General features: G+C 53.1%; 1 protein-coding gene across 1 annotated transcript; it reads right to left on the bottom strand.

Annotated features, from left to right (window-relative positions):
- Window positions 1-154: 154 nt before the first annotated feature.
- LOC109276743 (cytochrome b-245 chaperone 1) lies at window positions 155-5,715 on the bottom strand. Its single transcript, XM_019465822.2, has 7 exons — window positions 5,584-5,715; window positions 4,643-4,766; window positions 3,728-3,769; window positions 3,095-3,168; window positions 2,327-2,423; window positions 1,674-1,818; window positions 155-1,342 (listed from the first exon to the last, which is right to left on the bottom strand). The coding sequence occupies exons 2-7, from the start codon at window positions 4,725-4,727 to the stop codon at window positions 1,222-1,224; spliced, it is 564 nt and encodes a 187-aa protein (XP_019321367.1). The 5' UTR covers window positions 4,728-4,766; window positions 5,584-5,715; the 3' UTR covers window positions 155-1,221.
- Between the last annotated feature and the right edge of the window lie 4,961 nt (window positions 5,716-10,676).

Genomic DNA, 10,676 nt, shown 5'->3' with positions numbered 1-10,676 from the left:
CTGCCACGGGTCTGGCTGGCTGCAGTCAGGCCTGCACAGGGGTCCAAGACCCTCCTCACCCTGGGGGCCCAGCAAAGGCGGGGGGGGGGGGGGCGGGGAGCCGCCTCCAGAGTACAGAGCATCTATCGTCTGGGATGAACACACCACAAACCCGTTACGACGTTTCATACTTTATTTTAGAAAAAGGCTTTCAGACTTAACGACTTAAAAACCTAACTTTGGCTTGTATAAATGACTATGTCCTCAAATCAGGGCTAGTTGGCGGCCACCATGGAGAAGAGGGAGTGTCTCGTTTCTCTCGCTTCCTAGAAACTACTGTCCTCACTCACCCAGGGCCTGGGGACACTGCAGTGCTCTGTGTCCTGACCATTCCTAGACACAGCCTCCTGAGGGCCTGCTCAGAGGTGCCCTTGCCGCCCTGCGGCCCTGGGCCCCACTGAGGGGCAGCTGTGGGCCCAGCCCACCTCTTGCCTGGGTTCGAGAAGCCAGGACCTGATTCTTAAGGGAGATGCCCTGGCTTAGGCCCACCGTGAAGCCAAGAGAGCCTCCTCGTGACCAGCAGGCTTCGCCTAGGCTGAGGCCTTCTCTGCCCTGTGACAGCCCAGCCGTGATCCTGGGTGGAGACTGCTGTCTGTGGGCTGGGGAGGTCTCAGGCGTGGCCACAGTGCACACAGCCAGACAGGACCCTCGCCATCTGCCCTGGGCCCTGCAGACCCTGGGCAAGGAAGGACCTCTCTAACCAATGAGGACATCCAGCCGGGGAAGGGAGGTTGTGTGTAGCGAGCACTGGGATTCCTGGGGACAACACGCCAGCATGGGCATCCTCAGAGCCTGATCCAGCTGCTGGCCCTGTGCTCGCCTGCTGCACCAGGGGGTTGAACAGCTCGGGGGGAGCCAGTGCTGGCAAACCTTCCTCCCCACCCTGGGGAGCCTGGGCATCCTTCCCATTCCAGAGACCCGGTCTCCACGCTGCCCAGGCTGGAGCCGTCCGATGCCAGGAAGAGGCAGATCTCAGGCTCGTGCCCTCCCCGGACACCTCAAAGCCCGCAGAGAAAGTCCAGCCTGTGGCGTCCTCAGAGGACAGAAGCAAGCAGCAGGAATGGCTGAGGGTCCCACCCCGGGGCTGCCAGGGACACAGCCAGGCGCTGGAGGAAGACTTGCTGGTGGCCCAGGAGGCCCACGAGGGTGCCACCAGAACCAAGGCCAGGGGCTCTGCGGGCGTCAGCTCTGGCTCCCTGGACCATCAGCCTCACTGTCACTGCTCTGAGACAGCTCCACGGGGCTCTCAAGGCGGTGCAGTTCCAGGAAGGTTGCAATAAGCTTGGCAATGGCTTCCACGTCACTGGGCCGGGCAACAAGAGGAGGGGCAAGTTACCCCCGCGGAGGTGCTGGCCAGGAAGACCACACCTACCTCCTGCCGGACCGCCCACTTCTAGGACCTGGTGCCTTCTGGCCCCGACCCTCACTTGACCCCAGACCTCTGTCCTCAAGGAGACCCTTCTGTCCCTGTGGGGACTTCCAACATTCCCCTAGTGGCAGGGACAGTCCATGTTTCCCCAAGTCCCCTCCCTGTGCCCTGCCATGCTGGGCAGTCCACTGTGAGGGCCACCTGATGGGGGTGAGGGGCACAGGCAGCCAGCCCTGGCCAAACGAGTCCCCTGCCCACAGCTTACCTGCGGTGACCCATGATGGCACTCTGGGTGAGAGGGTGGGAAAAGCCCGTCACAAGCCGCAGCACCACCACGTAGCCCTTCCCGAAATAGCGGACCTTCTCCTCCTCCACGTTCACGTCCCGGATGTCATTCAGTAGGACCACCACTGCGGGGGAGCTGGTCAGTGTCTGCATTCTGCCCACCTCCCGCCTGCCCCTCCTGCCTGTGTGCTGGGCACCGCCACTTCGAGGCTACCGTACAGAGACCCTCATCACTGGTCAGTGACCACAGCGCAAGGTTGGGCCACTAGCATTGTCTGGGCATCTAGCACTCCTGCCGGCCCCTTGAAAACTCTACCCGTGCCCTCAAGCGCATCAGGGAGGAGCTGAGCTCTATTTTGCCCATCTTTCTGCTTCATCTTCCCCCAACTGCTGAAAAATGCCTTCCTGGTCCCTGATGGCTGGCCACTGAGCTAGGGGTTACCCGGCAATGTCTGGGCGCACCCTGTGTCCACCAGGCAGGGCAAAACCCCAAGTCACTGAATGGCCAGCCTGGACCCACCCCACTTCCAGGCCTTAGGCCTGGTCTCTGTTTTCCACTCACCACCCTCCATCCAGCCTGGGGCAGCCGGCCTCCCGCCACACCCTGGGTCCTGTGCACTCTCTGCGCCTCACCTTGGTCGTGACCAGCTCGGAAAAGAGTCAGCAGCTTCTTATACAAGCTGAACGTCTTCAGCACAACCTTCCCGGTGCCCTTGTTGAAGACAGCTTCCTGGAAAACCGGCCAGAAGGTGACCACCTGGCTGCTGGCCTCTCTGCAAGCCAGCCACACACAAAATTTCCAGAGAGGAGGCCCGGACTCGCCAGAGCAGACGCTCAGGAAGACACCCAGCTGAAACCCAACCCTGACGGCCAAGTGCTCTGCCAGAGCCAAACACCTGCAGCCAGATGCTCTCGTGCTCCTGTCTGTTGGGAGCACGGGACCAGGGTGTGTAGAGAGAAAGAGGGGCATCAAAGCAGGTGCTCTCTGCAAGCAAAAGAGAAGCAAGCACAGCAGCTGAGGCTGTCAAACAAAAGCATGGAGGTCAAAGCTCGGAGGTCAGAGAGCAACGCTGGGTCATGTGGTTCCTCATGAAGGGGACAAAGGCACAGGGGAGGTTGTTGGCCACCAAGGGAGACAGACATTAGCCACCGAGGGAGCCCATCATTCTATTCCGTGCTATGGCAACACTCAAGAGTAAAGAATTTCAGTGCAAACAGTCACGAAGAGCTTCTAGGAGAAAAACAGCTTCAGGAGATTTCCCTGCCCAGGAGCCGAATGCCACTAACCAGAAACCACTAAGCTAAAAGTTCAGGCCTCAGAGCCTCTGCGTCTGCTGTGATGCCCACGTGGGGAAGCCTGGAGCAGAAACACCTGAGCGCCTTTGCCTGTGCTGACCTTACCTCCCAGTCCTCCAGGTTCTGCACGGCCACGAACAGGCAGCCTGTAACGTAGAAGAGTTTCCAGCCCAGACTATCTGAGGAGCAAACACAGGACGCAGCCAGGTGAAGGGCAGAGGCCATGAGGGGCCCCGCCCCAGTGGACACTGGGCAGGAGTGGTGTCTGGGGCTGGCTGGGGCTGGCTGGCTGGCTGCCCGTGCCTGCAAGGAACGCTGGCCCAGGACGGCCAGCCAGCTCTGGGTGCCCTCAGCTCCCCCTCCAGTGTCTACCGGAGACAGAGGAGTTGGGCTGGCATAGCCTGTGACAATGGAAGGGCAGGAACTTACAGGGGGGCTGCAAGTATGGCTCAGCCTGCACTGGAACATCAGGCTGGCACAAGAGAGCACCTTTTTGCAGAATATTTCACGATACAGGAAAATGCTCCAGATATAAAGGGAAGGCACAGGCTTCATGGCACAGGCATACTAGGAAAACCACACCAGTGCACAGAGCTGGGGCTGCAGAGGCAGGGGCGCCAATTCCTAAGGCTATGCCTCAGTGGGTCACGAATGAAGGTTTTGTTTCTTTGCTCTGTTTCCCAAACGGCAGAGGAAGTTACTTTGCGGGGCAGGGGGTGAGCAGATGAAGCACCTCACCTCCACTGTAGTAGGCGGCAGCCAGGCCAATAGACAAGATTCCTGCAAAGAGAAAAGAAAGCAGGTGCCTCAGTATTGGGCCACCACCAGCCCAGAGCCCCCTCCTCCCAGGAGCCCCAGGCCCAGACAAGCAGGCCTTTCGGGGGTCAGGGATGGCTGCAGGTGGGGAGCAGGGGGACAGAAGACCACAGGCTCACAAGTGGGGGAAACACACTGTATGTTAAGTAACTAGAATTTAAATTTAAAAAAAAAATTGTTTTTAAGTGGGGGAAACATCCAGGAAGTACACTCGGAAACATGGCAAATGCCATTCACAGTGTTCCCTGGACACGCTTCTCTACTCAAGTTTCCAGGGCTGAGTGGGAACCAGACAGAGGAACCTGCCAACAGCATGTGGTATGGAACGAACACAAGACGTATATAAAGTTCACCACATGGCACGTGAGGCAGAACAGGCAAGAGGCCACATGCAGGGTGACGGGAAAGATGAACCAGAGACCACTGCTGATGGCACAGCCATTGCACCCCTCACTCCTCGGATCCCACCAACGCAGCACAGTCGGGTGCAGGACCCTCGGAAAGATGGCGCCAGGGACGGAGAGAAAACAGGAATTAACTGTGGCCCATCACGTGAGCCTGCAACATACACCTGCAAGCAGGTGTATGAAAGCAAGTAAAAGGGGAACGGCAAGACCTCAAAAGAACACACACAGTAGGAGAAGCTGAGTGGTGAAAAAAGGGCTGTGGGAATTCTCTGCAAAGGCATGCACAGAGCGTAAAGGCTGGGAAGATACAAAGCAACAAAATAGTTGCTATACTTGGGGGTAACGGAACAAAGGAAGAACAAGTTAGTTTCATTTTCATCTTTTTTTAAAGTTAGATTTTTAACTTGAGGGAAAACATGGAAATTCTTACCAACAAGCAGAGACCAGGACCTGATGCCTGGAGCCCTCTTCAGATGGAGGCAGGAGCTGGTGCGTGACTCCACCTGCATGTACATCCCTGGACCGCGAGGGCACCACTCTCAACAGGAGACGGGCTGCGGACGGGCAGACAGAGACAACTGGAGTCCTCCCGCCACTGTCTGCACACAAGCGCCCAGCTCCTCCCCAGGAAGGAAGCCTGGGCACCGGTGGAACCAGTCAGCTTGTGCCCACGGCCATCTCTGCAGCCCCCAGAGACCCTTTCTTTTTCAAGACCCTTCTCTGCCCAGTTACACCGACTGGACTGGGGCTACCTGCTCTGCTCAGCCTCGCAAAGCGTCAACAGGCACCTGACCGCCACCTGCCCCCGTCCAACTTGGAAACCGTTAGCCCTCTGCAGCGTGCATTCAAGCTTCTGACACCGCAGCAGAACCCACCAGCTCGCCCTCATTTCCCTGTGCCGGCCTCCACCAAGAAAGGGAACTGAAAGGCTCGCGGTAGCTTGAGTACGCCCTGGCGTTGGCCGAGAAAGCCACTCTACGATGCCCTCCGGCCGCTGGGACAACAGGCTATGCAACGGAGGGTCAGGACGAGCACAAGCATCTGCTGAGTAAATGCTGCGCCGAGCGGCCTAACTGCCCCGAAGACCGCAGCGCCCGCAAAGCACTGCTCGAGGGACCCAGCTAGGGAGTGGCTTTGCAGAAACTCCAGGAAAGTCAAATCAAGTATCTGACAGTAAAGGGTGCATTCACTCGACACACCCAGGTCCTAGATCTTGGCCCACCACTGGGGTGCTCCCGACCCCCACAGCCAGGCCCTGCGCGCTCGGCCCGCTTCCCGCAGCTCCAGGACGCCCTGGAACCCAGGCGTGGCCAGCCCGCGCCACCTGCAGCCCGCCCGCAGCCCTCGACGGTGGCCCGACCCCGACCCTACCGAGCGCACGACCCGGCGGGCGCGAGCGCAGGGCCGGGACCTCGCGGCGGACAACCAGCCGCCGACTTCCGGGGTCGGGGGTGGGGCGACTGACTTCCGGACTGCCAGGGGCGGGGCGGCACCGACTTCCGGACTGCCGGGAGCTGGAGTACCCACTTCCGGGCTTGGGGGCGGGCTGTGGGTGGTTTCCGGGGCGGAGGGCGGAGCGGCTGACTTCTGAACTGCCGGAGTCGGGGCGGCTGACTTCCGGACTCTAGTGAGCGGGCGTCGCTGACTTCCGACATTTGGGGGTCGGATTGGGGGTAATTTCTGGACTGCCGGGGGCCGGGCGGGGTGGCTGACTTCCGGACTTAGGGAGCGGGAGTTGCCGACTTCCGGGGTTGGGGACGATCAGGGAGTGGCTTCCGGACTTCCGGGGACGGGTCGACTGACTTCCGGCATTTGGGCGCGAACTGTGGGAGGTTTCCACCCTGCGAGGTGCGGAACGACGGACTTCCCTGACTGCCGGGGGCGGAGTAGGGCTGCTGACTTCCCGAGCTGGGGTGGGGCTGGGGTAGGCCTTCAGGCCCTCTGGTTCTTCCACCGCTTGGAGGGAGAGTGAAAGGGGTGCCATTAGGGCACCTTGGTGTTGTGCCAGAGCAAAGCTAGCAAATGCAGTCAGGAAGCAGGTCGCCTATGCTGTTGACAGCCACGTGCTAAGGACGCCACTCTAACTGGGGGTAACTGACCCCTAGCAAGTCTGTAAATTATGCCTCAAAAAAGCCTCGCTTACAATGTGAATAAAAAGCAGTCTCTGAAGTTAATGTAACAACAGACGTATACAAACTATGGCAAAAAAAAATGTAAACACTTTAATATCGAACTACAGCTAAAATCGTTCATGGTTTGAAAAGTTATTGTAAAAAATAAGTCCTGCTACTTTGATCTATAGATTCAATGTATCCTATTAAGATGTTAACCTTAAAAATAACACTGCCAGCTATTTTATCAGTAAAGATGGGGTTATTTGAGAATAGCAGAGAACCCCAACCCAGAACAACAAGCAAGTCTGGAGACCAGGACGTGGAGGCCATTTTATACAGTTGGTGGGTGGGCGGGGCTGTTGTAAACAGAATGTCCATTGGACTAAACTGGGAGCTGGTAGTATAGTGGCCTCTCATTGGCTGGGCTGTTGCCGGAGCAGCAGGAAACCTTCCTGTTGCTGGGTAAGTAGCGTCCACCTGCAAGGTGCCTCTGTTGAGTCTGAAAGAGCAGACCTACACCGGCCGACTCCATCTTGTTCTGTGTTCTCCACCTTGAGTGACTATGCCCCCGACATGCCCCCTTTCCGGGAAAATCGCAGAAACCTCAGACCACGCCTCCTCCCCTTGAGTAACCTCCTGCTCACCCGTTCAAACTTCCCAATCAAAACACACCTGGCAACCTGCGTACCAGGACTCCGACCCTTCCCCAGCCAATCGGCTGAGGCCACAGCCATTACCTCACCAACTGCCCCTAGACCCCTATAAAACCTTTGTGCTTTTGAAACTCGCTCGCTCTCTCCGGTATCTTGCCGCTGTGTCGGTGCAGGTAGGGGATTGAGCTCGAGCTAGCTCGAATAAAGGCTCTTTGCTTTTGCATTGGACTCAGCTCCGTGGTGGGCTTTGGGGATCACGAATTCTGGGCATAACATCTGTAATTGCTAACTAATGCTGGGCCAACAGCTCCCCCTGCCTGCCTCCTAACTCCACTCTAAAGTTTTCCTTTTATTATACTTCCCAAAGTATATTAACAGACTAAAAGTTTAAGCTATTTTTTTTTTAATTTTTTAAATATTTATTTTTGAGGGAGAGAGGGGAGGAGGTGGGGGAGGGGCAGAGAGAGCCAGAGACACAGAATCCAAAGTAGGCCCCAAGCGGGGTTCAAACTCAGGAGCTACAGTCGGTTAAGCGGCCGACTTCGGCTCAGGTCATGATCTCGCGGTCCGTGAGTTCAAGCCCCGCGTCGGGCTCTGTGCTGACAGCTCAGAGCCTGGAGCCTGTTTCAGATTCTGTGTCTCCCTCTCTCTGACCCTCCCCTGTTCATGCTCTGTCTCTCTCTGTCTCAAAAATAAATAAACGTTAAAAAAATATATATATAAAACAAACAAACAAACAAACTCAGGAGCTAGAAGATCATGACCTGAGCCAAAGTTGGACACTTAACCCACTGAGCCACCCAGGTGCCCCTCAACAGGCTAAAAATTTAAATCTAAACAGCCCATGCAAGGCAAGTAGGGGAGGGCAGGTGTAAACCAGAGATCCTTAACCCCAAAACAACTTTCCCAGTGTAGCTGGGAAAACGAAACACTGACGTGTTTGTGATGATAGTTTATCTATTGCTAATAAACATGCCCTGATGTCTGCGAAAAAGAGTTGTGGTAAGAGAGACTGTTTTCTCCAGGAAAACCTTGTGATGCCCGCATAGGTGGCCTTTCTGCTCCACCAAAACACCACCTTCCCTTACTGCGGCCAGATGAGGACCCGAGTAGGACCCTAACTTGCCTTTCTAATTCTGACCAGATGAGGAAAGGACCCTACCTGTATGTCTTCACCGTGTAGTCACTGTCTACCTGCCTCAGTGATCTCCAAAGTGGTAAGGCCAAGTGATATGTGGGGTGCCGAAAGACCATAGGAGAGTTTGTATTCCTGTTTTTCTTTTTTCATATTTATTCTCGGTGTGTTTTATAACATGCATAATAGTATAACACTGCATATTACCTTATAAAGAAATATATGAACATCAGTATGCATAACCCTACAAGTTTACCAATATAGGCACATGATCAAAAATTTGCAGATGACTTTTATACTTTACCAGTCTCCTTCAGACACTCTCTGCTGTGGTTCCCAAACCTGAGCATGCATCGGAATCACCTGGCAGACTTACTGAAACAGATGGCTGGTACCTGTGCCCAGTTATGGGCGGGGCTGAAAATCTACATGTTGCTAATACCGCTGGTCCAGGAACCACACCTTGAGCGCTTTGAGACCGTCTCCTCTAAGCTGTAGCAAAACTGGGCTCTGTCTGAGCATAGCAGCCTCGCCGACCTGAGCCCTCAGCTCACATTCCTTCTTGAAGTGGACTTCCTTCTTGAAGACTGATTGGAATTGTTAGTACTTCCTTTAAGTTCGTCCTGCTTACTGCAACAGGAAGTGGTCTTACTCAGAATTTGGGTAGAACTGGGATGATACCTAGGAAATTCTACTTTGCATTACATTTATTTGCGTAATTTGACCTTTTCTACTAGATTATAAGGTGTTTAAAAATGAAGACTGCGCTGGACTCTTACAAATGTCACATGTGTAACCAAATGATAGTCAATTTGGTTAAAATCCTGACTATTGGCAAAAGCAAGACTGGAAATACAACATCCATAAAGAGGGTACTGAGTGAATAAACCTGTATATTGTGCCAATTACCAAGGCATTAAACCAGCTCTAAACTCAAACTTCATTGCCTGATCCCTGAAAATGGACCTGAACCCCTATGTTTTGTGTGCTCTCTGGCATGGTGTTAAGCTTTGCCAGTAGAGGGTGCTGGAGAGACACTGCAGGAGGAAGAGCTTTTCTTCCTGGTTGTGTTTTGCGGGATCTGCAGGCCTGCTTCGGGTCCTGTGTCTTCCTCTCACTCTCTGCTCCTCCCCTGATCTCTCTCCCTCTCCCTCTCTCTCTCAAAAATAAACATTAAAAATTAAAAAAAAAATGTCTCTTAATGCTGTCCACTGGAAACGATGACCAATGCAGTAGCAATGAACAATACTAGTACAGATTTTGTGGTTTTTAAATAGCAGTTCCTACTAAAGGAACCGGGCTTTTGGGAGAAAGGAGTGATTTCAGGTCTAAAGCAAGAAATGCACAAGCAGATGTATCAAAAAGCAAACAGACTATTAGCATCTTGTTAAAAAATTTTTGGAGCCTAGCTGAAGAGATTTTCTATGCCAAAAAGAAAACAAGAAAAAAAAAAGGATTTGAGCATCAACAAGAACAATAATTCAAATGAATCAAGGCACCTGGGGGGCTCAGTCAGTTGAGCGTCCAACTTCGGCTCAGGTCATGATCTCAAGGTTGATGAGTTTTAAGCCCTACATCCGGCTCACTGCTGTCAGCACAGAGCCTGCTTCAGATCCTCTGTCACCCTCCCTCTCCCCCTCCTCCACTCATGCTCTCTCTCTCTCAAAACTAAAACATTTAAAAAATATGAATCAAAAATCTTCAAGGGTTTAAATCCATAATTCATAATGATCAATTTTAAATCCTTCGTTCACTTTCAGAGGATACTAACAAAGGAACTTGGATTTTTTTTTTTTTTTGACAGATTCATTCATCCTGCCTTTCTTTATAAAATTTACAACAGAGTGGGCCACCCAGGTGGCTCAGTCGGTTGAGTGTCTGACTTCAGCTCAGGTCATGATCTCACAGCTAGTGAGTTCAAGCCCCGCATCGGGCTCTGTGCTGACAGCTCAGAGCCTGGAGCCTGCTTCAGATAGTCTCCCTCTCTCTCTCTCTCTCTCTCTCAAAATTAAATAAACATTAATAATAAAAAAAATAAATTTTACAACAGAGTAACCAAATAGTGAATGAGAGGAATTTATCATTATGAAAGTATTCCCACTAGTAAATTAATAAGAAACTGGGGCCCCTGGTTGGCTCAGTCTGTTGAGTGTCTGACTTTTGATTTCAGCTCAGGTCATTATCTCATGGTTCATGGGATAGAGCCCCACACTGGGCTCTGCACTGATGTATTCTCTCTCTCCCTCTCTCTCTTCCTCTCCCCTGCTTGTGCCCGCTCTCTCTCAAAATAAATAAACAATTTTTTTTAAATTAGAAGAAACGGTAGGGTTAAAAATTGCTATAATAAATGAATGGATCCATGCAGTTTCATCAATGTGCGCTAATTAATATCACAAAAAAGACGGTTAGTATAAACTCCTGAAGGAATTACAATATACATGAAATAGTCTTGCCAACAAATTTAACCCGTGATCAAAACATGAGAATGTTCTAACTACTCTTTACTGGAAACTCAGACAACAAGGATATATGAAAGGACTCCACAAGGACACAGGCAGCAAT

The sequence above is a fragment of the Panthera pardus genome, unplaced genomic scaffold, assembly GCF_024362965.1.
Source record: "Panthera pardus isolate Hobbes unplaced genomic scaffold, ASM2436296v1 HiC_scaffold_3, whole genome shotgun sequence".
NCBI classification, from domain to species: Eukaryota; Metazoa; Chordata; class Mammalia; order Carnivora; family Felidae; genus Panthera; species Panthera pardus.
This window is presented reverse-complemented; position numbering and strand designations above follow the sequence as displayed.

Bases quoted from the DNA above. Each gene is read 5' to 3' on its own strand.
- LOC109276743 (XM_019465822.2), bottom strand. From the start codon at position 4,727: ATGTACATGCAGGTGGAGTCACGCACCAGCTCCTGCCTCCATCTGAAG. The intron at 1,819-2,326 runs GTGAGGCGCAGA...GCTCCCCCGCAG, and splicing joins CCGAGCTGGTCACGACCAAG to TGGTGGTCCTACTGAATGAC. The intron at 1,343-1,673 runs GTAAGCTGTGGG...TGCCCGGCCCAG, and splicing joins GCCATCATGGGTCACCGCAG to TGACGTGGAAGCCATTGCCA.